The 24,585-nt window shown below is 41.1% G+C and overlaps 1 protein-coding gene across 3 annotated transcripts in view; it reads right to left on the reverse strand.

Annotated features, from left to right (window-relative positions):
* The window catches only part of LOC105476513 (hook microtubule tethering protein 3), a 125,411-nt gene that overhangs the window by 22,862 nt on the left and 77,964 nt on the right, over positions 1-24,585 (reverse strand). For all 3 annotated transcript variants that reach the window (XM_011732484.2, XM_071068308.1, XM_071068307.1), the window contains exons 12-15: positions 22,476-22,586; positions 21,370-21,457; positions 12,459-12,528; positions 8,330-8,470 (exon numbers count right to left, since the gene is read on the reverse strand). In XM_011732484.2, coding sequence (XP_011730786.1) covers positions 8,330-8,470; positions 12,459-12,528; positions 21,370-21,457; positions 22,476-22,586 — 410 coding nt within the window. The remainder of the gene's footprint in view (positions 1-8,329; positions 8,471-12,458; positions 12,529-21,369; positions 21,458-22,475; positions 22,587-24,585) is intronic.

Raw genomic sequence — 24,585 nt, forward strand, 5'->3', positions numbered from 1 at the left:
ATAAGAGAAGGCCATTATTGAAATAAAAAATTTGAAGAAGGGGGAACTGAATAACAACACTGAATATAGTAGAAAGATGAGGAAAGATAAAGTCTTGAGTGCTGCTACGGGATTGGCCATTTAAGAGATGACCAGTTATCTTAGTAAGGAATACTTTCGTGAAATGGTAGTAGTAGAAGCCAGACTGCTCCAAATTAAGGAGAAAACAAGACAACAAGTGTTTAGAATCCAAATAGCCAAAAAGTTTAATGAGAAATTTTTTTACTTAAATTACAAGACATTATAGGTTTATAATTTAGAAAGGATCACAATAAAAATGTAATTAAAGCTATAATAACTTTTTCACATCAAGGTAAAAAAATCTGAGTGGTTTTGAGTAACAAAAGGATAAATTATCTGAAAAATCCACATTCAATATGGGGACACAGGTCCATAAACACATTACTAGTAATACCGTAATACTGTTCAGTCTTTTCAGAAAGCAAAGTGGAAATATGTATCCAACTAAAAGATTATTTCAACTATCCATCTTAGTCATTTTTGAGATTATTTCATCAAACAATATTGTAAGCCTACTAGGTGGAAGCCATTGTAAACATCATAAAACACAATCCAGTGTGTATCAAGATGGTCTTTGGAATGGTTTAAAAACAGCTAAATTCTCTCAATGGGGAATAGGTGAGCAAAAATAGTAGTGGAACTGTTAAAGTATGAAGTATGTAAGTAACATAAATATAAGTAAAATATTTATGAAAAAAGTACATCTATAAAACACTAAAAAAACTGAAATAATATCAAGCATCTTCTCTGAACACAGTAAAACTAGAAATCAGTAACAAAAGAAATTTTGGAAACTATACAAACACATGGAAATTCAACAATATGTTCCTGAATGACGTGGGTCAATGAAGAAATCAAGAAGGAAACTGAAAAATTTATTGAAACAAATGATAATGGAAACACAACATACCAAAACTTATGGGATACAGCAAAAGCCGTAGTAAGAGGGAAATTTATAGGCATAAGTATCTACATGAAAAAAGAGAAAAACTTCAAATAAACAACCTAACAATGCCACTTAAAGAACTAGAAAAGGAAAAGCAAACAAAACACAAAATTAGTAGAAGAAATAATAAAGATAAGAGCAGGGTGGGCGTGGTGGCTCACACCTGTAACCCTAGCACTTTGGGAGGCCAACGTGGTTGGATCACTTGAGGTTAGGAGTTTGAGACAAGCCTGGCCAACATGGTGAAACCCCATCTCAACTAAAAATACAAAAATTAGCCAGGGGTGGTGGTGCATGCCTGTAGTACCAGCTACTCTGGAGACTGAGGCAAGAGAATAGCTTGAACCCAGGAGGTGGAGGTTGCAGTGAGCCATCGTGCCACTACACTCCAGCATGGGTGACAGAGTGAGACTCTGTCTCTAAATAAATAAATAAATAAATAAGGATCAGAGCAGAAATAAATGAATTTGAAATGAAGAAAACAATACAGAAGAGCAACAAAACAAAAACCAGTTTTTAAAAAAGATAAATTGACAAACCTTTAGCCAGACTAAGAAAAAAAGAGAGAAGACCCAAATAAATAAAATCAGAGATGAAAAATGAGACATCAAAACTGATACCAGAGAAATTCAAAGAATTACTGGTTATTATGAGCAACTATATGCCAAAAAATTGAAAAATCTAGAAGAAATGAATAAATTCCTAGACACATACAATCTACCAAGATTGAATCATGAAAAAATCCAAAACCTGAACAGACTAATAGCAAGTAACAAGATGGAAGCCATAATAAAAAGTCTCCCAATAAAGAAAGGCCCCAGATCCGATGACTTCACTGGCAAATTCTATAAAACATTTAAAGAAGAACTAATACCAATCCTACTCAAACTATTCTGAAAAATAGAGGAAGAAGGAATACCTCCAAGCTCATTCTATGTGGCAAGTATTATCCTGATACGAAAATGAGACAAAGATGCATCAAAAGAAAAAACAAACAAACAAACAAACAAACAAAACAAACTATAGGCCAGGCACAGTGGCTCACGCCTGTAATCCCAACACTTTGGGAGGCCAAGGCAGGTGGATCACTTGATGTCAAGAGTTTGAGACCAGCCTGGCCAACATGGTGAAAACCTGGCTCTACTAAGTTACTGCACTCCAGCTTGAGCGACAGCGTAAGATCCTGTCTTAAAAAAATATATATACATATAAGTATAGGCCAATATAACTAATGAATATTGATGCAAAAATCCTCAATAAAATACTGCAAACCAAATTCAACAACACATTAAAAAGATCTTTTATTATGACCATATGGGATTGATCCCAGGTATGCAAGGATGGTTCAACATCCTCATACCAACTAATGTGACACATTATATCAACAGAATAAAGGACAAAAACCATACGATCATTTCAATTGATGTTGAAAAAGCATTTGATAAAATTCAACAATTTATATAAAAACTCTCAAACAACTGGGTATAAAAGGAACATACCTCAATATAATAAAAGTTACATACGAAAGACCCATAGCTAGTATCATACTGAATGAGGAAAAACTGAAAGTCTTTCCTCTAAGATCAGGATCAGGACAAGGATGCTCACTATCATCCTGTTATGCAACACAGTACCAGAAGTCCTAGCTAGAGCAATCAGACAAGAGAAAGAAATAAAGGGCATCTAATTAAGAAAGGAAGAAGTCAAATTACAAATCAACATACAAAAATCAGTAACATTTCTTTCTTTTTTTTTTTTTGAGACGGGGTCTCACTCTGTGGCCAGGCTGCAGGGCAGTGGCATGATCTCGGCTCACTGCAACCTCCGCCTCCGGGGTTCAAGCAATTCTCCTGCCTCAACCCCCTGAGTAGCTGGGGCTACAGGCATGCACCACCACACCTGGCTAATTTTTGTATTTTTAGTAGAGCTGGGCTTCATCATGTTGGCCAGGATGGTCTCGATCCTCCCACCTCAGCCTCCCAAAGTGCTGGGATTACAGGCAAGAGCCACCGCACCTGGCCAAAAATCAGTAACATGTCTTTTTTTTTTTTTTTTTTTTGAGACAGAGTCTCACTCTGTCACCCAGGCTGGAGTGCAGTGGCACGATCTCAGCTCCCTACAAGCTGCACCTCCTGGGTTCATGCAATTCTCCTGCCTCAGCCTCCCGAGTAGCTGGGACTATAGGTGCCCGCCATCATGCCCGGCTAATTTTTTGTATTTTTAGTAGAGACAGGGTTTCACTGTGTTAGCTGGGATGGGTCTCGATCTCCTAAACTCGTGATCCACCCGCCTCAGCCTCCCAAAGTACTGGGATTACAGGCATGAAACACCAGGCCCAGCCAAAAATCAGTAACATTTATATAGGCCAACAGCAAACAATCTGAAAAAGAAATCAAGAATCCCATTTATGATCACTACAGCTAAAATAAAATACCTAGGAATTAAGCAAAGAAGTGAATGATCTCTACAATTAAACTATAAAACACTGATGCAAGAAATTGAAGACACAAAAAAATGGAAAGATATTCTATGTTCATGAATTAGAAGAACCAGTATTGTTAAAATGTCCATGCTGGGTGCAGTGGCTCACATCGGTAATCCTAGCTCTTAGGGAGGCAGAGGTAGGATGATATAGCTTGAGCCCAGGAGTGTGAGACCTGCCTGGGCAATTTAGTGAGACCCAGTTCTCCACTGAAAGGAAAAAACAACAACAACAACAAAGTACTCAGTATGTCCAAGTGCCATACTTTGGCCTATTGTTGGCCAGGCATGGTGGCTCACGCCTGTAATCCCAGCACTTTGGAAGGCTGAGGTGGGTGGATCACCTGAGGTCAGGAGTTTGAGACCAGCCTGGCCAACAGGGCAAAACCCTGTCTCTACTAAAAACACAAAAATTAACTGGGCGTAGTGGCTCATGCCTATAGTCCCAACTACTCAGGAGGCTGAGGCAAGAGAATCGCTTGAACCTGGGAGGTGGAGGTTGCAAAGAGCTGAGATAGTGCCAGTGCACTCCAGCCTGGGCGACAGAGACAGACTCCAACCCCAAAACAACAACAACAACAACAACAACAACAAAATCCATACTACCCAAAGCTATCTATAGATTCAAAATAATCCCTATTAAAATACCAATGATATTCTTCACAGAAATAGAAAAAACAATCCTAAAATCTATACGGAACCACAAACTACCCAGAATAACCAAAGCTATTCTAAGCAAAAAGAACAAAACTGGAGGAATCATGTTACCTGAGTTCAAATTATACTACAGACCTATAGTAACCAAAACAGCACGGCACTTACATAAAAACAGACACACAGACCAGTGGAACAGAATAGAGAAGTCAGAGATAAATCTATACATCTACAGTGAACTTATTTTAACAAAGATGCCAAGAACTTAACTCTGGGGAAAGGGCAGTCTCTTCAATAAATGGTACTGGATATCATTATGCAAAATAATGAAACTAGACCCCCTATCTCTTGCAATATACAAAAATCCAATCAAAATGGATCAAAGATTTAAATCTAAGACCTGAAAATAATAAAATGAAACTGGAGAAACGCTCCCTGGACATTGGTGTGGACAAAGATTTCTTGAGTAATGCTCCATAAGTCCAGGGAACCAAAGCAAAAAGGAACAAATGGGATCATATCAAATTAAAAAGCTTCTGCACAGCAAAGGAAACCACCAACGAAGTGAGAGACATCCAACAGAATGGGTGAAAATACATGCAAACTCCCCATCTCACAAGGGATGACTAACCAGAATATATAAGGAGCTCAAACAACTCTACAGGAAAAACTCTAATAACCCAATTTTAAAAATAGGCACAAGGAGGGCCAGGCATGGTGTCTCATCCCTGTAATCCCAGCACTTTGGGAGGCTAAGGTGGGTGGATTGCTTGAGCCCAGGTGTTTAAGACTAGCCTGGGCAACATGGCAAAACCCCATCTCTACAAAAAAATAGAAAAAATTACCTGGGCATGGTGGCACATGCCTGTAATCTCAGTCACTTGGAAGATGAGGTGGGAGGATCACTTGAGCCCGGGCTGTCAAGGCAGCAGTGAGCTGTGATTGTGCCACTGTACTCCAGCCTGGGTGAAGGAGTGAGATCCTCAAAAAAAAAAAAAAAAAAAAAAGACAAAAGATCTAAACATATTTATTCTAAACAGATATTTATATCTCAAAAGAGGCTGGACATGGTGGTTCATGCCTATAATGCCAGCACTTTGGGATGCTGAGGTGGGAGGATCCCTTGAGTCCAGGAGTTTGAAACCAGCCTGGGCAACACAGGGAGATCCTGTCTCTCCAGAAAATTAAAAAATCAGCCAGGCATGGTGGTGTACACCTATAGTCCCAGCTACTCAGAGGCTGACATGGACGGATAGCTTGAGCCTGGGAGGTTGAGTGTGATCATACCACTGCACTCCAGCCTGGGTGACAGAGTGAGATCCTGTCTCAAAAAAATAAAATAAAATAAAAAAATTAATAGGCACAGAAAATGTGGTATATGTAGATGCAGAACACAATGTAGCACTATTTAGCCATAAAAAAGAATGAAATCCTATCATTTGTAAAAACATGCATGAAACTGAAGGTCATTATGTTAAGTGAAATAACAGGCACAGGAAGACAAACTTCACATGCTCTCACTTATTTGTGGGAGCTAAAAATTAAAAAAATTAAATTCATGGAGCTTGAAAGTAGAAGGATGGTTACCAGAGGCTAAGAAGGGTAATGGGAAGAGGTTAATGGGCACATAAAAATAGAAAGAATGAATAAGACCTAGTATTTGCTAGCACAACAAAGTGACTATAGTAATAAATAATGTAATTGTACATTTAAAAATAACGAAAGTATAATGGGATTGTTCATAACATAAATGATAAATGCTTGAGAGGATGGATACACCGTTTACTCCAATATGATTATTATGCACTGCATGCCTGTATCAAACTATGTCATGTAACTCATAAATATATATACCTACTAGGTACCTACAAAAATAAAAAAAATAAAAAGTTCATCTACAAAATAAATGAGGATTATGATGCCTACCTCATGGGGTTGTTTAACAGACTAAAGTGTGCCTAGCAGAGCCCCTGCACATTGCAGGTATTCTATCAATGTGAATTGCCTCTACCTTCTTTCTCCCACACTTCAGGGATTGAGATAGTTAACATTTTAATCAAAGTCTAATTGCTGAATACATACAGCTGTGGGATGCAGGGACAGGGTGCACTTGAGATTATAGTACACTCTGAGAGGTACAGAAACAACATCAGGTCTACTTTGGCAGAATTCCTGGGGAATCCTGATGTGGCTTCCCTCTCAGCCCTCCACCCTCTTCTAATATTGTTTGAGGACTGGCAGGTATTACAGATATGCTAAAGTGCTCGCTCTTGGGAAAACTAATTGGAAAGGACTTTAGAGGTCTATGACAGACTTTGCTTTCTGACAGGTGATATACATGGGCAGTGAGCAAACTGTAACAGACTCAGTGGGACCCAATGTTGTAAACTAGTAGGATATTAAGCTAGAGTCAAGGTAATATAAATACTCATTAAATTCAGTAAGAACAAACTTAGGGTAAGTCACTTAGGACAAAAAACATCCTGTGAGAGGAAGACAGGAAAAGGAATAAATATTGTGCAAACATAGTACAAGATAAATTGGCAAGAAAGAGGGTATGGATTAGGTATGGAGGCTTTGGAGTCAGGCAGTCACGGTCTGAGTCTGAGTTCCCTCATCTGTAAAACTTTCATAAAGTAAGAAAGCATATTTAAGACACCTAGCACAATGCCTGAGACAAACAGGTGCTTAGTAAATATTACCTGTTATTATCATTATAGATCATAGTCAACCATAATCTAAGTTATTCATCATCGGTGTTGTAATTTAAGAAACAATCACAACACTAAGTTGTACCCAGCAGTAAGTCACACAGGAACTTGGGTGGTGATTAGTCATCCACAGACAAGGACACTGTATAAATGACAATTGGCTGTCCTTTCTCAGGGAAAAAGAGCAATAATTATAAAGCCTGTGAGAAACAATGCAAAGCAGTATGAAGAAAGTTGTGGGTGTTTTCTCACTAAAAAAATATCAGGGTAGGGAGAGACTTTCCTGACTAAAATACAACCCAGAGGCAAAAGATGAATGAGGCGAACATCAAGACACTTGCACCAGAGGGACTGCCCGCCCGCCAGTTGCTCCTGCAATCTCCCCCGCTCCACTGTCTCCACTTCCCACTTTTTCTGAGTACTTTAAAAAATCCCTCATTCTCTAGACTCCTAAGAGTTGATGTAAAATTTTCTCCTTCTGTTTATGCTTGATGGTGCTCTTATAATCACTCTAGCATTTATACTGATTTACACTGTTTGTTGATTCTATCTTAGTAGCTTTAAAATGTAAAGCTACAGGAAGAAGGGTAGGATGTGTACAACTGTCACAGCAATTTTGCAGATTCTAAACTTTCAAAATAAGTCAGTTGTTCCTAAGATGAATTAGTTCCTTTTAGGGTCACAATAAATAACAGATTAGAAGAAAAATGCTTTGTCAATCCAATTACGAGGGAGCTACTGCTCTCCCCACACCAACAGAGCTCCAGCACACTCCTGTGGAAATGGTAAACTCTATTAGCCCGACAACAACTGTGAACTGAAATTCTTATGAAAGACTGAATTATCAGATTTTTAAAAATCCTCTCGTTTTAATTAGTGATTAGAAAGGATAAATGGTAGAGTTGGTATCATTTTGCATGAAGAAGTAAAGAGGACACCATTCTAAAAAAGCCCAATGTTTTTTGGCAAGTCTGCCCAAAAGTGAAGAAATGGATTCAAGTTCTCTTAAAGGGAAAGAGAACAGCACATGGCCATTTTTCAAACTACAATTCAGATCTTTGTTGTTGGTTTTTTTGTTTTGTTTTTTGTGTGTGTGTGTGTTTTCTGTTTTTGAGACAGAGTTTTGCTCTATTGCTCAAGCTGGAGTGCAGTGGTGTGATCTTGGCTCACTGCAACCTCCACCTCCTGGGCTCAAATGATCCTTCTACCTCTGCCTCCTGAGTAGCTGGGACCACAGGCATGCACTACCATGCCTGGCTAATTTTTGCATTTTTTGTAGAGATGGAGTTTCATTCACCATGTTGCCCAGGCTGGTCTCGAACTCCTGAGCTCAAGCGATCTACCCTCCTCGGCCTCCCAAAGTGCTGGGATTACAGGTGTGAGCCACCATGCCCTGCCAGTTCTTTGTTTAAGGGATTCAGAATCAAGGCAAATGGGGAAAACTTATAGCCAGATGCGGTCACCTATAATACTCTACCTATTCTCTGTCTCCAGTTCATTCTTGCGTAGATTTGCATCATCTAGAAGGCTCTGCAATAAGGCTATTTTTTCATTGTCCGAACCTTCTTGGTTAAGCTTTAACATCTTATTCTCATGCTGAAGACGAATAAGTTTCTCCCTGAATGAACAAAATAAAAACTAAATATTATATACACAGTCATTTGGTGCATCAATATACAACACAGGTATCAAATCCAGCTAAGCACTCTTACAAATTTAATACCAGAACAGAAATGAAAAATAAAGAAAGTGCAACAAATTCAGCTATTATAGCTGGCAAAGACATTACATTTAAGGTTTTAAATATTTTCTTTATAGAAATAATACAGTCTCTAAATACAATGATTTGTAATAAATATGATTTCAAAATCCTATTTCTTCCCTGATTTAAATATTTAAACTATGAATGCATTTATTTATCTGTTATTTGATTCTTATTAGAGAACATAATTTCTAGTGCTATGCTCTTAAATTATCAACCATTTGGTGGCAAGATATTATATCCGACAAGAATCATTTCAAGACATTCAGACTACCAATTTCTGTAATATGTAAAATTAAATTCTTGAAACAAGCCAGATCATTACAATCAGGTTACCGGACTGCACTGTTTTAGACTCTGTATATGCCAAAAGCTTACATTAAGGGATATTAAAAACAGTATCCATACAGAACTTGCCACCATATTTACCGCAGGGACGATATAATTAAATGTTAGTTCATATGAAGACATACTTGTTGAAGATATAATTCATTCTTTTCTTTACACAGGGTCATCTTTAGGGGGCCCCATGAAGACAGTATGAACAGATACCAAAGACTATGAAAAGCTGTGGAAAAGCTTCTTGTGGATAAAGAAAAATCAAAGTAAGAAAGAAACATGCACATACACGCAATGCTCTTATTTTATAAACATAATAAATCTTTTACTTTTGCTACTGAAAAGATGAACCAAATCTGTGATCTAATTCAAGCAACTATTTAGAATTTGATGTATTCTATTATGGGCAACAGGGACTTTCTTGTTTTTTTTTGAGATGGCGTCTCTGTCACCCAGGCTGAAGTGCAGTGGCACGATCTTGGCTCACTGCAACCCCCGCCTCCTGGGTTCAAGCAATTCTTCTGCCTCAGTATGGGCAATAGGGACTTTATATTTTTCAGAAAGTTACAAAGTAAACACATACTTTGTAAGGAAGACAAATGAAAAGAAAATATAAACCCTCCATAACTATAGTGCAAAATGACTACTGCTGAAATATAGCCTTCTAATTCTATGCACGTATACTCACATGCAAACATTTTTCAAACGGGATCACACAGTACAAATTACATTGGTACCTGCTATTTACACCTAAAATTTCACAATCTTTTTACATCATTAAATATACTTGGATATTTTAAATGACATAGCATTAAAATCGTTACTTATTTAATAAACACCCAATTATTGGGCATTCAGATTGCTACCAATTTTGAGCTTTAACAAGTTAATAAGATTAGCCTTATAAATATACTTTTCTGTATATCATTGGTTATTTCCTTAGGATTAACTCCCAGAAAAGTAATTTTTGGGTCAAAAGATAGGTGCACTTTTAGACTAACAGAGATTAGACATCCTGCCAATCTCCTCAAAAGAAAGGTTGTACCATTTTAACCTTTTGCCTTTGCCTTTAGTTTATGAGATTTCCAATTTCTCCACACTCTAACTCAATGAAAAGTATCAAATATTAACCCATCATCTAAAACATGTTGTAAAATTTTCATCCCAGTTTATCATTTTTCCTTGATAGTTCTCTTCTGGACACAGAGCATATTTTAATCTGTATCTAGTCATACTCAGAAAAGCCCTATTTGCTGAATCTTTATCATCATTGTTCTTTTTTTTTTTTTTTTTGCAGACAGACTCTAGCTGTCACCCAGGCTGGAGTGCTGTGGCGCCATCTAGGCTCACTGCAACCCTGCCTCAGAGGTTCAAATGATTCTCGTGCCTCAGCCTCCTGAGTACCTGGGATTTCAGGCATGTGCTAGCATGCCCAGCTAATTTTTTTGTATTTTTAGTAGAGATGGGGTTTTGCCATGTTGGCCAGGATGGTCTCGAACTCCCAGCCTCAAGTGATCCACCTGCCCTGGCCTCCCAAAGCGCTGGCATTACACATGTAAGCCACCGCACCTGACCTATCATTGTTCCTAGTTTAAAAAACCAACTGTATTACCAATACGTTTCCTTAAAAACTGTGAGTTGTTTTGGACATAACCACTTACTTATAAACGTTCATAAATATGTGTTCATTTATTCAACAAATCTTATTAGTTCAATTATAAAGTAGCATATCAGATGGCAAAAAAGAAAAAGGTACACAAGATACTTCCAGACTTGGTGCTGCCTTACACGCCTTTTGTTTGTACTTCTTCTTATTTTTTTTTTTTGAGATGGACTTTTGCTCTTGTTGCCCAGACTGGAGAGCAATGGTGCGATCTCGGCTCACTGCAACCTCTGCCTCCTGGGTTCAAGTGATTCTCCTACCTCACCCTCCTGAGTAGCTGAGATTACAGGCATGCATCACCACACCCAGCTAATTTTGTACTTTTTTAGTAGAGACAGGGTTTCGCCATGTTGGTCAGGCTGGTCTTGAACTCTGACCTCAGGTGATCCACCCACCTTGACCTCCCAAGTTGCTAGGATTACAGGAGTGAGCCACTGCGCCTGGCCCGTTTGTCCTTCTTAAACAAATGTTAACCAACAACTACAAATTGTTTCCATTTATTCAACAAGTATTTGAAAGCTTATTTCAACTTTTACAGTGTATGAAACCCTTACACAAATGTTATTTAGTATCTACCAAGGAAGTTTATGAAGAAGCAAGGCCAGTGTCCATTTTAAAAAGGGGCAAATAGGCCCCAAAAAGGTAAAAAGCAATATTCAGAATTAATCAGTCTCCTTTTAATGGACATTTGGTGTCTCCCCCCCTTATTTTTCATTTTTATACATAAAGCTAGTTATGCATAAAAATAAATGAAACTGGCTGGGTGCAGTGGTTTACACCTGTAATCCCAGCACTTTGGGAGGGCAAGGCAGGCGGATTACTTCAGCTCAAGGAGTTCAAGACCAGCCTGGGAAACATGGCAAAACCCGGTCTCTACAAAAAATAGCCAGGCGTGGTGGCATGTGCCTGAGATCCTAGCTACTAAGCAGGCTGAGGTAGGAGGATTGCTTGAGCCCAGAAGGTCAAGGCTGCAGTAAGCTGTGACCACGCCACTGCACTCCAGCCTGGGTGACAGAGCAAGACCTTGCTTCTAAATAAATAAATAAATAAATGGAATTTTTAAAATGCTATGAATAAAAAATATAAGGTATGATTGAGGGAAGAGTAGTTTAAGATGGGGAGTCATTTCCTCCTGTCTATAGCATTATGTCTTTCCCAGACCTTTCCATGTGGTTAGCAGATAAATCTTTTTTTTTTTTTTTTTGAGACAGAGTCTTGCTCTGTCTCCCAGGCTGGAGTGCAGTGGCGCAACCTCAGCTCACTGCAAGCTCCGCCTCCTGGGTTCACATCATTTTCCTGCCTCAGCCTCCCGAGTACCTGGGATTACAGGTGCCTGCCACCACGCCTGGCTAATTTTTTGTATTTGTAGTAGAGACAGGGTTTCACCATGTTAGCTAGGATGGTCTCGATCTCCTGAACTTGTGATCCGCCCACCTCAGCCTCCCAAAGTGCTGAGATTACAGGTGTTAGCCACCAAGCCCAGCCGGTTAGCAGACAAATCTTAATAACTAATGATTTTGCATGCTGATAGCTAAGCACAACTATTGTCTACAGGCCAAATGTCTTCATTGCTTAATGTCTGCTGAGGATACTCAAGCTTAGGACATAATAATTGGCTTTGTATGTGTGAAAGATTGTCTTACTGAAGTGAGCAAATCAATTTTCCATAGGGCCAGCAGAAGAAAGATTCTAACATGTTGAAAACATAAAAATTTAACACTGAGTTCATGTTGAAAATGTTGGTTAGAAAGAATAAGGAAATGATCTTCTTCATATTGTAGAGAAGTACGTTTTCTCCAGGAATACTGTGCAGTGTAAATGTGAACACCACAATCTCCTTACCTGATTTCAGGTGTAACAATCTCTGCAGCTAGACTGTCTGAAGACTCCTGACTTCCAAGAGGCATTAACCCTATAAATATACAAACATAAATATAAGGCTAATGGAAAACACAGTTATACAACTTTCGATATGAAACCCTACTTTGAGCATTAATTTTTAACAGCAAAAATAATTTTCAAGTAAAGGACCGTGTCACAGTGGTCTTAAAATATTATTAAGTGTGGTCTTAATAAAAATACCATTTTAAGTATTTTTAAGTATACAATAGAATGGCATTCAGTATATTCACAATGTTGTGTAACCATCACTGCTACGTATTTTCAAAACTTTTTCATCATCCAAATCACAAACTCTGTAACCATTAAGCAGTAATTCCCTATTCCTCCCTCCCCTATCCCCTGGTAACCTCTATTCTATTCTACTTTTTTTTTTTTTTTTGAGACGGAGTCTCGCTCTGTTGCCCAGGCTGGAATGCAATGGCACGATCTCAGCTCACTGCAACCTCTGCCTCCTGGGGTCAGGCAATTCTTTTGTCTCAGCTTCCCGAGTAGCTGGGATTACAGGTGCCCACCCAACTAATTTTTTGTATTTCTAGAAGAGATGGGGTTTCACCATGTTGGCCAGGCTGGTCTTGAACTCCTGACTTCAGGTGATCCTCCCGCCTGAGCCTCCCAAAGTGCTGGGATTACAGGCGTGAGCCACTGTGCCCCGCCTTACTTTTTAAATGTAATCATGTGGCCGGGCACGGTGGCTCAAGCCTGTAATCCCAGCACTTTGGGAGGCCAAGACGGGCGGATCACGAGGTCAGGAGATCGAGACCAGCCTGGCTAACACGGTGAAACCCCGTCTCTACTAAAAATACAAAAAACTAGCCGGGCGAGGTGGCGGGCACCTGTAGTCCCAGCTATTTGGGAGGCTGAGGCAGGAGAATGGCGTAAACCTGGGAGGCAGAGCTTGTAGTGAGCTGAGATCCGGCCACTGCACTCCAGCCTGGGTGACAGAGCGAGACTGTCTCAAAAAAAAAAAAAAAAAAAAAAGTAATGATGTAACATACATATTACTCTCTGTCAGGTGTATAGAAAATATTCCTTATTATTATTATTATTATTTTTTTGAGATGGAGTCTCACTTTGTCACCCAGGCTGGAGTGTAGTGGCATGATCTTGGCTCACTGCAACCTCTGTCTCCTGGGTTCAAGCAATTCTCCTACCTCAGCCTGCTGAGTAGCTGGGATTACAGGCACCTGCCACCACGCCCAGCTAGTTTTTGCATTTTTAGTAGAGACAGGGTTTCACCACATTGGCCAGGCTGGTCTCGAACTCCTGACCTAAGGCAATCTGCCCGCCTCAGTCTCCCAAAGTGCTGGGATTAAAGGTGTGAGCCACTACACCCGGCCACCTTATTCTTTTAAATGGCTCTACTGTATACAGTTGAACAAGAATACTATTCCTGTATTGCTGAACTTTCAGGCTGTTTCAAAATCTCACTATTAGAAACAATGCTTTAATTCATTAGGGTAAATTTAATTCGTAGAGCAAAAGTGCTAGGTCAAAGGATACATAAACAAAGAGGGTGTCCTAATCCTTTTTCTGTTGCTTATAACAGAACTGAAACTGAGTAATTTATAAGAAACACTATTTTTGGCTGGCTGTGGTGACTCATGCCTGTAACCCCAGCACTTTGGGAGGCCGAGGTGGGTGGATCGATTGGGCTCAGGAGTTCGAGACCAGCCTGAGCAACATGGTGAGACCCCATCTCCACCAAAAATACAAAAAATTAGGTGAGCGCCATGGTGCATGCCTGTATACCCAGCTACTTGGGAAGCTGAGGTGGGAGGATCACTTGAGCCCAGGAGGCAGAGGCCAGACCATGCCACTGCATCCCAGCTTGGGTAAACAAGTGAGACCTCATCTCAAAAAAAAAAAAAAATTATTATTTACAATTCTAGAGGCTGAGAAGTCCAAGACTGAGGGGGCACATCTGGTAAGAGCCTGCCTGCTGGTGGGGACTCTGCAGAGTCCCGAGGCAACACAGGGCATTACATAGTGAGGGGGTTGAGCATGCTCACTTGTTTGCTCAGGTCTCTCTTTCTTTTTATTGAGGAGTTTTACTCTTGTCACCCAGGCTGGAATACAGTGGCACGATCTTGGTTAACTGCAACCTCCGCCTCTCATGTTCAAGTGATTCTCCTGCCTCAGCCTCCCCAGTAACTGGGATTACAGATGCCCATCTCCACACCCAGCTAATCCTTGTATTTTTAGTAGAGACCAGTTTTTGCCATGTCAGCCAGGCTGGTCTCAAACTCCTGACCTCAGGAGATCCACCCGCCTCAGGCCTTTCAAAGTCCTGGGATTACAGGCATGAGCCACTGCACCAGGCCCTCTTTTTCTTATAAAGCAACCAGTACCACTCCCATGATGACGCATTACTCCATTAACGTATTAATCCATGGATGCATTAATCCATCCCTGAGGGCAGAGTCCTCATGCTTTAATCACCTCTTGAAGGCCCCACCTCTCAAAACTACCACATTGGGTATTAACTTTCAATATGAGTTTCAGAGGGGACATTCAAACTATAGCAGCAAGGTTAAAACATATAGGTTTATAGGTGCAAAGAAACAAACGTGATAGTTTACATGAAAGGGCTTATGGTTTCTTGATTATATCAGAGCTGAGAGAAAAAGGGTTAAACTTCAGGTGAGATTCTTGAAATTGCATAAAAACTCATGTAGAGGCTGGGTGCAGTGGCTCATACCTGTAATCCCAGCACATTGGGAGGCCAATGCAGGCAGATCACCTGAGGTCAGGAGTTCAAGACCAGCCTGGTCAACATGGTGACACCCTGTCTCTACTAAAAATACAAAAAATTAGCTGGGTATGGTGGCGGGCGCCTGTAATTCCAGCTACTCTGGAGGCTGAGGCAGGAGAATCACTTGAACCTGGGAGGCGGAGGCTGCAATGAACTGAGATCACACCACTGTGCTCCAGGCTGGGCAAAAAGAGCAAAATTCCACCTCAAAAAAAAAAAAAAAAAAAGAAAAAGAAAAAACAACACTCATGTGGAGATGCTTAGAGATATCTGAAAGAACTGTGAGGCAGCAATGAGGATGCAGTTATAATCACAAACGATATACTTTTGGTGAAAAAAAGAAAGATATATAATAATTTCCTTAAGTTGTCCTTGGTAATCTAGAATAGAGAAAAAAAATTTGGATATCTCAATTAGGGTTTGACAGCTTGGTCTAGAAACAGGTCAAGAGAATAAAGAAGGGGAGTGGTGGTAAGAACAAAATGAAAATGGTTTCTGTGCAGCTGGGTAAACTGGAAAATGAAGCAAGAAGACAGCTGATTAATAAGACAACAGAGAGAGAGCAAGGAGGTGAAATGAAAGAGAGGAGCAGGGAAAAAAGAATGTTGTAGTCAGAGGAAAAGAAAAATTCTAGTTCCAGGTAACTAAAAAGCCACAGGCTGGTTACTAGTCTGGGAGTGAACTGTGAAGCCAAACAAGCGATCCATCAGCCTCCACCATCCCCAGCTGATGACAAAGGAGTGGGAGGGGTAAACCTTGAGCTAAGTGTGGTTCTTTTCCTGGGAGAAAGAGCAGTTTTCTCCTTAGGATCTAAGTTCCTTAATGGATTGACACCTACTCAACTTTTCTTAGTTGAAAAAAAATCACTGCTTTAGGAAGTCTGATGTACTTAAAAGAAAATTATCATTTTCTTTTAGAGACAGGGTCTCGCTGTCACCCATGCTGGAGTGAAGTGGCACAGTTTTGGCTCACTGTAACCTCAAACTCCTGGGCTCAAGTGATCCTCCCATCCGAGCCTTCCAAGTAGCTGGGACTACAGGTATGAGCCATTGCACCTAGTCATTATTTTTATTTTTGTAATACATATTTAGAGACAGATGGAGTCTCAATGTGTTGGCCACGCTGAACTCAAGCTCCTGGACTCAAGAAATCTTCCTTCCTTGGCCTCCCAAAGTGCTGGGATTACAGGCACGAGCCACCATGCCTGGCCCATATTCTATTTAATATTTGAAATAACTGTGTTAAGTGTGCAACATTAAATTACCTGCCACTAGGTGTGATCTTAGGGCACCAGCAAAACTAGGTCACCCTGATTTGTCGAGAGTAAATGGTTATCTGGTCGGGCGCGGTGGCACACACCTGTAATCCCAGCACTTTGGGAGGCCATGGAGGGCAGATCACCTGAGGCCAAGAGTTCAAGATCAGCCTGGTCAACATGATGAAACTCTTTCTCTATTAAAAATGCAAAAAGTGGCTGGGTGCGGTGGCTCATGCCTGTAATCCCAGCACTTTGAGAGGCCGAGGCGGGTGGATAACCTGAGGCCAGGAGTTCAAGATCAGCCTGGTCAACATGATGAAACTCCTTCTCTATTAAAAATGCAAAAAGTGGCTGGGTGCGGTGGCTCATGCCTGTAATCCCAGCACTTTGAGAGGCCGAGGCGGGCGGATCACCTGAGGTCAGGAGTTCGAGACCAGCCTGGCCAACATGGTGAAACCCTGTCTTTACTAAATATACAAAATTTAGCTGGTCGTGGTGGCAGTTCACCTGTAATCCCAGGTACTCGGGAGGCTAAGGCAGGAGAATCGCTTGAAACTGGGAGGTGGAGGTTGCGCTGAGCTTAGATTGCGCCATTGTACTCCAGCCTGGGGGACAAGAGCAAGACTTCGTCTTAAAAACACTCCAGTCTGGGCGACAAGAGCGAGACTCCATCTCAAAAAAAGAAAAAAGAAAATAGTTATCTGATATCTTCTTAAGAAAGAATATCAGAGTATTACAGCCAACTTTTCTGTATTACATTTAATACAGCACAACTTTTTCTATATTACATTTAATACTGTTTTCATTTAAAATTACATATTGGGGAGTGCTTTGCCTTACTAAGAGCATCTAAAACTCTTCATCTGGCTCTGGAGAAAGAAGTTATGATTCTCATTTTGCAGAACAAACCAAGTCTTGGAGAGTTTAGTTACTAGCTCAAGCTGCAGGGCAGAGACCATTATGATGGTATTCAACATTTATGACACCTTATGTTTATGATGGTACATACCAGTTTTCTTTTTAAAGTTGTGAATCTTTTTGGGCCTTCTTTAATGGTTAAGTGTTTTGGTTTTTTTGGGTTTTTTTGGAGACAGTCTCACTCTGTTGCCCAGGCTGAAGTGCAGTGGTGCTCTTTCAGCTCACTGTGGCATCCACCTCCCGGGTTCAAGCAATTCTTGTGCCTCAGCCTCTTGAGTAGCTAGAATTACAGGCACGCACCACCATGCCTGGCTAATTTTTCTATTTTTAGTAGAGGCGGAGTTTTGCCATGTTGGCCAGGCTGGTCTCCAACTTCTGGCCTCAAGTGATCCACCTGCCTTGGCCTCCCAAAGTGCTGGGATCACAGGCGTCAGCCACTGTGCCCAGTCTAATGGTTAAGTGTTTTAATCAAATAAAGTATACCATAAAGTTAACCTAAATATGTTTTGGGATATCTCCACACATCTTTTTTTTTTCCTCTTAGTGATTGAAAGTTTGAATGATACGGAATCATCAGCCCACCTAAATGATTGAGCTTTGGGTCTTTTTGGGTCAACCAAGGGAAAGTGAGAAGGAAGCCAAGGAAGCCAAGAAACTACTCTCACGCCCTTCTGTGGTTGGTTGTATTTGCAAGACAGGGGGTCCCCAAGTGTCTTCACTTTTTGATCCTTAGCATGGTTCCCATTTTAGAAGCTGAAGTCCCAGACTCCTTTCTGCTTATATAAGGGGTGTCAGGCAACAGAGTGTTATTTAAGAAAATTTTTTCTGTAAGTCATTTCATTAATACTTCTTGAGGACTGTATGATCTCACACTGATAACAAAGGGGATGACAGAAAGGTGAGATACAAACATGTTCTCCCAACATGTCCCAACAGTGAGGAAATGAATTTTACCTTACATCTGCCTCCATTATTCTATGCCAGAGGGCCTAAAACATTGATGTGCACAAAAAACATCTGGGGCACTGTTTTAAATTTCACCTTTCTGAACCTTGTCCCCCGAGTCCCTGATTTGTAGGCATGAGTGGACCTGGGAATCTGCATCCCAGGTGATTCTAACATTATCCACCATGCTGTAAGAAACACTATTCTTTTTTGTTTTGTTTTGTTTTGTTTTTCAAACAGAGTCTTGCTCTGTCCCCTAGGCTGGAGTGCAGTGGCACAGTCTCAGCTCACTGCAAGCTCTGCCTCCCAGGTTCACGCCATTCTCCTGCCTCAGCCTCCCAAGTAGCTGGGACTACAGGTGCCTGCCACCATGCCCAGCTAATTTTTTGTATTTTTAGTAGAGATGGGGTTTCACCGTGTTAGCCAGGATGGTCTTGATCTCCTGACCTCGTGATCTGTCCACCTCAGCCTCTCAAAGTGCTGGGATTACAGGCATGAGCCACCGTGCCTGGCCAAGAAACACCATTCTTACACAAACTTGATGAGGTTTAAAAAACTCAAGTTGCAATTAAGTCTTTGTTTCTGTCATCCTTGCCAAATTATCCTATTACTAAATTGGCCCTTTTCTTTTTTTTTTTTTTTGTTGCCCAGGCTGGAATGCAGTGGCGCAACCTCAGCTCACTGGAGTGACCTCAGCTCACTGGAGCCTCTGCCTCCCAGGCTCAAGTGATCCCCCTGCCTTAGTCTCCTGAGTAGTTGGGCCCACAGGCACATGCCACCATGATCAGCTAATTTTTAAATTTTTTTTTGTGGGGGGGTGGTCTTGCTATGTTGCCCAGGCTGCTCTTGAACTTGTAAGCTCAAGCCCTCTGTCCACCTCAGCCTCCCCAAGGGTTGGGATTACAGGTGTCACCACCATGCCTGGCCTAAATTTGCCCTTTTCTACAAAACACTGACAGCCCCTAACCTGAATAGCATTGCTGGATCTAAGCTTAAATTGTCTGCCCAAAGCAATTTACAACAAAGTAGGAATTAGATTTAAAACATCTTTTATGGCACTTGGATTAAAATATATATATATATACACATCCACATATATACACACACATCTACATCTACATCTACATCTACATCTACATCTACATCTACATCTACATCTACATCTACATCTACATCTTGGCCAGGCGCGGTGGCTCACACCTGTAATCTCAGGACTTTGGGAGGCTGAGGTGGGCGGACCACACAGTCAGGAGATTGAGACCATCCTGGCTAACACGGTGAAACCCTGTCTCTACTAAAAATACAAAAAATTAGCCGGGCGTGGTGGCACACCCCTGTAGTCCCAGCTACTAGGGAGGCTGTGGCAGGATAATCGCTTGAACCTGGGAGCCAAGATCTCGCCACTGCACTCCAGCCTGGCAACAGAGTGAGACTCCGTCTCAAAATATGTATCTATCTTAAGGGAAGTATTAAGAATACCTCTATTACACTACTTTTGTTTCTCCTTTGGAGAAATTAGCACGGCAGCATCGTCTAATTCAAAAGCTGTAGAAGTCAACGTCCACTTTTTTTCATGGGCCTGTTAAAGCCCTATCATTCATTCTTGACTCATCCTATGTCTTTGGGAAGCCTTTCTGGGTAAACCTATCCACAAGGAAAATCCTTTATGTCACTACCAGCCCTTGCACACGTTTCAATTATAGCACTTATCATCTTGTACCACAATTGCCTAATTTATTTGGTCTCCAGCTCTAATACATACAGTGCCTGGCAAACAGCAGGCGCTAAATAATTGTGGGATGAATGAGTCCGCGGCAAGAGACTAGGCCGGGAGTTTTAAAAATCAATGCTGACTGAGAAATGAAGTACGGAAATGTCAAGGGCTGCAATAAAAATAATCCCTAACAGCACAGAATCCTCATTAAGGGAACACAGGTCAGGCACGTGTCCCAGCCCGGCGGCGCTGAGGGGTTGGTGGTGTCTTCATTGTTAGGAAACATGTGGGCTCTCTCCTCCCCGCAACCCCCCAAGAGCCCGGCCTCCCAGGTTCCCACTCTTTATGTGCGCCCCACCCGTGACCGACTCTCCCCAGGCCGCTGCTTGTCCTAGCCAGAGCCACCCCTTCCAGTCGCTACGCCAAGGAGGGGCGTTCAGATCCTCCAGTGAGGGCCTAGGAGGCCTTTCATGGCCAATCAGTAGCCAGGCCCTGCAATTTGGGAGGGACTCGGCATCCACACGGACAGCTGGACTGCTGGGCGATTCCTTAGGGTGCTTGTTTTAGGCAAGGCTTAGAGGTCAAAAATAAGGGGACACAGTACTCTCAGAATGGAAGGGAGCCACACAGACTGTCTGGGTTGCCCATTTTCTAAGACGAACCAACTGCTTTTCAGATTCCTCTCCACCTTTTACGCATTCCTCTGAAAAAAGCGGGTGTGAATGATTTGGCAATTGGCTCAGTGACTGAGGGTTCAGACCACCATTTGGACCAATAAGAAAAGGCAATCGCTGGAGCCTGGGCTTTGCGAAGAGGAGTGCAAGTGGGCCCAATGTTTCATTTTTATCTATTGGTACAATCATGTTCAAGTGAACCAAATAGTTTTATTTATACTATTAGAAATAAATCATCTGGCTGGGCGTGGTGGCTCACGCCTGTAATCCCAGCACTTTGGGAGCCAAGGCGGGTGGATCACCTGAGGTCAGGAGTTCCAGATCAGCCTGGCCAACATGGTGAAACCCTGTCTCTACTAAAAATACAAAAATTAGCCGGGCGTGTTGGTGTGCCTGTAATCCCAACTTTTGGAAGGCTGAGGCAGGAGAACCGCTTGAATCCGGGAAGCAGAGGTTACAGCGAGCGGAGACTGTGCCATTGCACTCCGGCCTGGGCAATAAGAGTGAAACTCCATTTCAAAAAAAAAAGAAAGAAAAGGAAAAAATAAAAGAAAGAAATCATCTGGTTTGTGCTCCCAAAACGTTTTTACCTTGAGTTGTGAGCTGCCCTTCTTGAGCTTGTACACAACGAAGCTCTTCAATGGTTTCCTTCAGAGAATCCCTTTCTGTTCTCAGTCTCTGGAGAGACACAAAAACATGAAGGGTTAGCTTCACGTTTTAAGAATTTATTCACCAGAGGCCTTTGTCTTACCTAATAGAATGATAAACAATAGTGAACATGAACATGTTTTACCTTTTGCTTTTCTATGGAAAGATCATAGAAGGAAGAAAAGATTAAAACAATTTTTCCCATTTAACAATACTGGATATCTACTATGTGCAAGGCAATATGCTATCCACAGTTAAACAAAACTGTCTACTCCATCTTTAACAATTAGTAACTAATTTCTTTCTTTTTTTTTTTTTTTGAGACGGAGTCTTGCTCTGTCGCCCAGGCTGGAGTGCAGTGGCGGGATCTCGGCTCACTGCAAGCTCCGCCTCCCGGGTTCACGCCATTCTCCTGCCTCAGCCTCCCGAGTAGCTGGGACTACAGGCGCCTGGCACCTCGCCTGGCTAGTTTTTTTTGTATTTTTTTAGTAGAGACGGGGTTTCACCATATTAGCCAGGATGGTCTTGATCTCCTGACCTTGTGATCCGCCCGTCTCGGCCTCCCAAAGTGCTGGGATTACAGGCTTGAGCCACCGCACCCGGCCACTAATTTCTTAACATTCTTTTCACTAGACATAAAACATTGAAGAACAAAGACAATAAATATTCATAAATCATGAAAAAGTAGAAATATTTTTAAAAGATTTGAAATATGCTGAACAACAAAAAGTCCTCTATTAATCATACAGAAAACAAGAAAGCTACACAAACTTATAGAAAGTCATGAGCAGAACAATGTAAAGGAGACAACAGTGGTAGAAAAGATAACTATATAAAAAATAAATCTGAATGAAGTATTATAAAAATATTCTTTAGACTTTTTTGCCTTATTTCTGAAACACAAATGGAATTCTCCTATAGCTTAAAAATAAACAGGATTTCTAATTTTTAAATTCATAAATAAATTAATGTGGCCAAACATGAATTAAACATAAATGCCTTAATTTTAGCAGCGCTCAAAACCAAAATGCCTAATACATATACTCACATCCTTTTCTTTTTGAAGACTGTCAACTTTTTCTTTTAGCCGCTTATATTCAAAATCTAGTTTATCTGCTTTCTTTGATTCTTCGGATAATCTATTTTGTAGTTCTACTACCTGATACAGAAAGATACCATTACTTATACATAATCTGAAACATTAGAAATTATCACTATTTTCTTCTATAGGTTTAAGAAAACCAAACCCTTTCCCACCAGTACTCAAATGCATATGATCCAGCAGTCTCAACAGTGGAGAGAACTAGGAATAAAAACCTGCCCAGTTACTATGGGTTCCCAACCAGAATCATCCAGTGTAACAATGTTCAAAATCATACAAGAATCTATAGGATTTTCATTTCCAGCAATAGAGATAACTGGGTAGTCTGAAATTCTTTTTGTATAAAACAAAATAAATGCTGGAGTGGGGCAGGGGGATTCCAATTGCATAGCTAAGCTTACAAGAAAATAAGGGAAATCCTCAGAGGTTAAAACCAGAATGAGAAGTTCATGCAGATGCTCTGGGTACCATGAGGTGTCAATAGGAACCTAGAGCTTTAAAAGGAGATGAGTGGTTGTTAAACCACCCTGGGCTCTAAAAGGTAACAAATCAGCAAATAGGTGCATTAGGAAAAAAAAATTTCATCAGCTGGAAAAATAAACTGAGTGCTTTGGGATTAAAAAAGCATAACTTGGGGGTTAAGTGCAGTGGCTCACGCCTGTAATCCCAGTACTTTGGGAAGCTGAGGCGGGAGGACGGCTTGAACCCAAAATTTGAGACCAGACAAGGCAACATAGTGAGACCCCGTCTCTATAATTTAAAAATTAGCTGGGTGTGGCAGCACATGTCTTAGTTCCTCAGGCGGCTGAGGTGGGACGATCACTTGAGCCCAGGAGTTCAAGATTGCAGTGAGCTATGACCATACCATTGCACTCCAGCCTAGGAAACAGAGTGAGATCCTATCTTAAAAAAAAGGTAAGAATAAAAGAAAAAAGGGTAACTTGGAAGTTTGTAATCACAGCCTGTTAATAATACGTGGACTTGTGTTTGAATTTTTACTACTTGCATTGTCTGGGAAAACCTAAGCCAAGCAATTAGAGGAGTATTAGTTGGTAATGCTGTGGAAAATCTGCCATAAACAAACACACATATTGACCACAGAAACAAAACCTCAACCCATGAGCCTCAGGATTCCCCAAGGTAAAGATGAGCTAATGAAAGAGCAAAATCCAAAATTATAAAGGCCATAAAGAAATATGTCACAATGAACAAGACTCTGTGGAAAACATTAACAGCAATAACAACCAAAACATAATAGAATAAGATCTCTAAGGATTTCAGATTGGAATTATCAGATACAAAATACACATACTTAAAAAAATAAAGAGAAAAATCTAAATTTTAAAAGCAGTAGGAGGCCAGGCACGGCAGCTCACACCTGTAAGCCTAGCACTTTGGGTGGCTGAGGCAGGCAGATTGCCTGAGCTCAGGAGTTTGAGATCACCCTGGCGGCAACATGGTGAAACCCTGTATCTACTAAAATATAAAAATTCAGCCGGGCTTGGTGATGCACTTCTGTAATCCCAGCTACTCGGAAGAGTGTGGCAGGAGAATTGCTTGAACCCGGGAGGTGGAGGTTGTAGTGAGCTGAGATTGCACCACTGCACTCCAACCTGGGCCACAGAGCCAGACTCTGCCTCAAAATAAATAAATAAATAAATAAAAATAAAATAAAAAACAAAAAGGAGTAAGAGACCATCAAAAATAACCAAGGAGATTTGAAAAAGCACACAAAGAAGGCTTGTAGACAAAATATTATCATTTAAAAAATGAAGTGGCCGGTCACGGTGGCTCATGCCTGTAATCCCAGCACTTTGGGAGGCCAAGGCAGGTGGATCACCGGAAGTCAGGAGTTCGAGACCAGCCTGGCCAACATAGTGACACCCCGCATCTACTAAAAATACACAAAAATTAGCCAGGCATGGTGGTGGGCGCCTGTAATCCCAGCTGCTCAGGAGGCTGAGGCAGGAGAATCACTTGAATGTGGGAGGTGGAGGTTGCAATAAGCAGAGATTGTGCCACTGCACTCCAGCCTGGATGACAGAGTGAGACTCTG

This window comes from Macaca nemestrina, chromosome 8 (assembly GCF_043159975.1).
Source record: "Macaca nemestrina isolate mMacNem1 chromosome 8, mMacNem.hap1, whole genome shotgun sequence".
Taxonomy (NCBI): domain Eukaryota; kingdom Metazoa; phylum Chordata; class Mammalia; order Primates; family Cercopithecidae; genus Macaca; species Macaca nemestrina.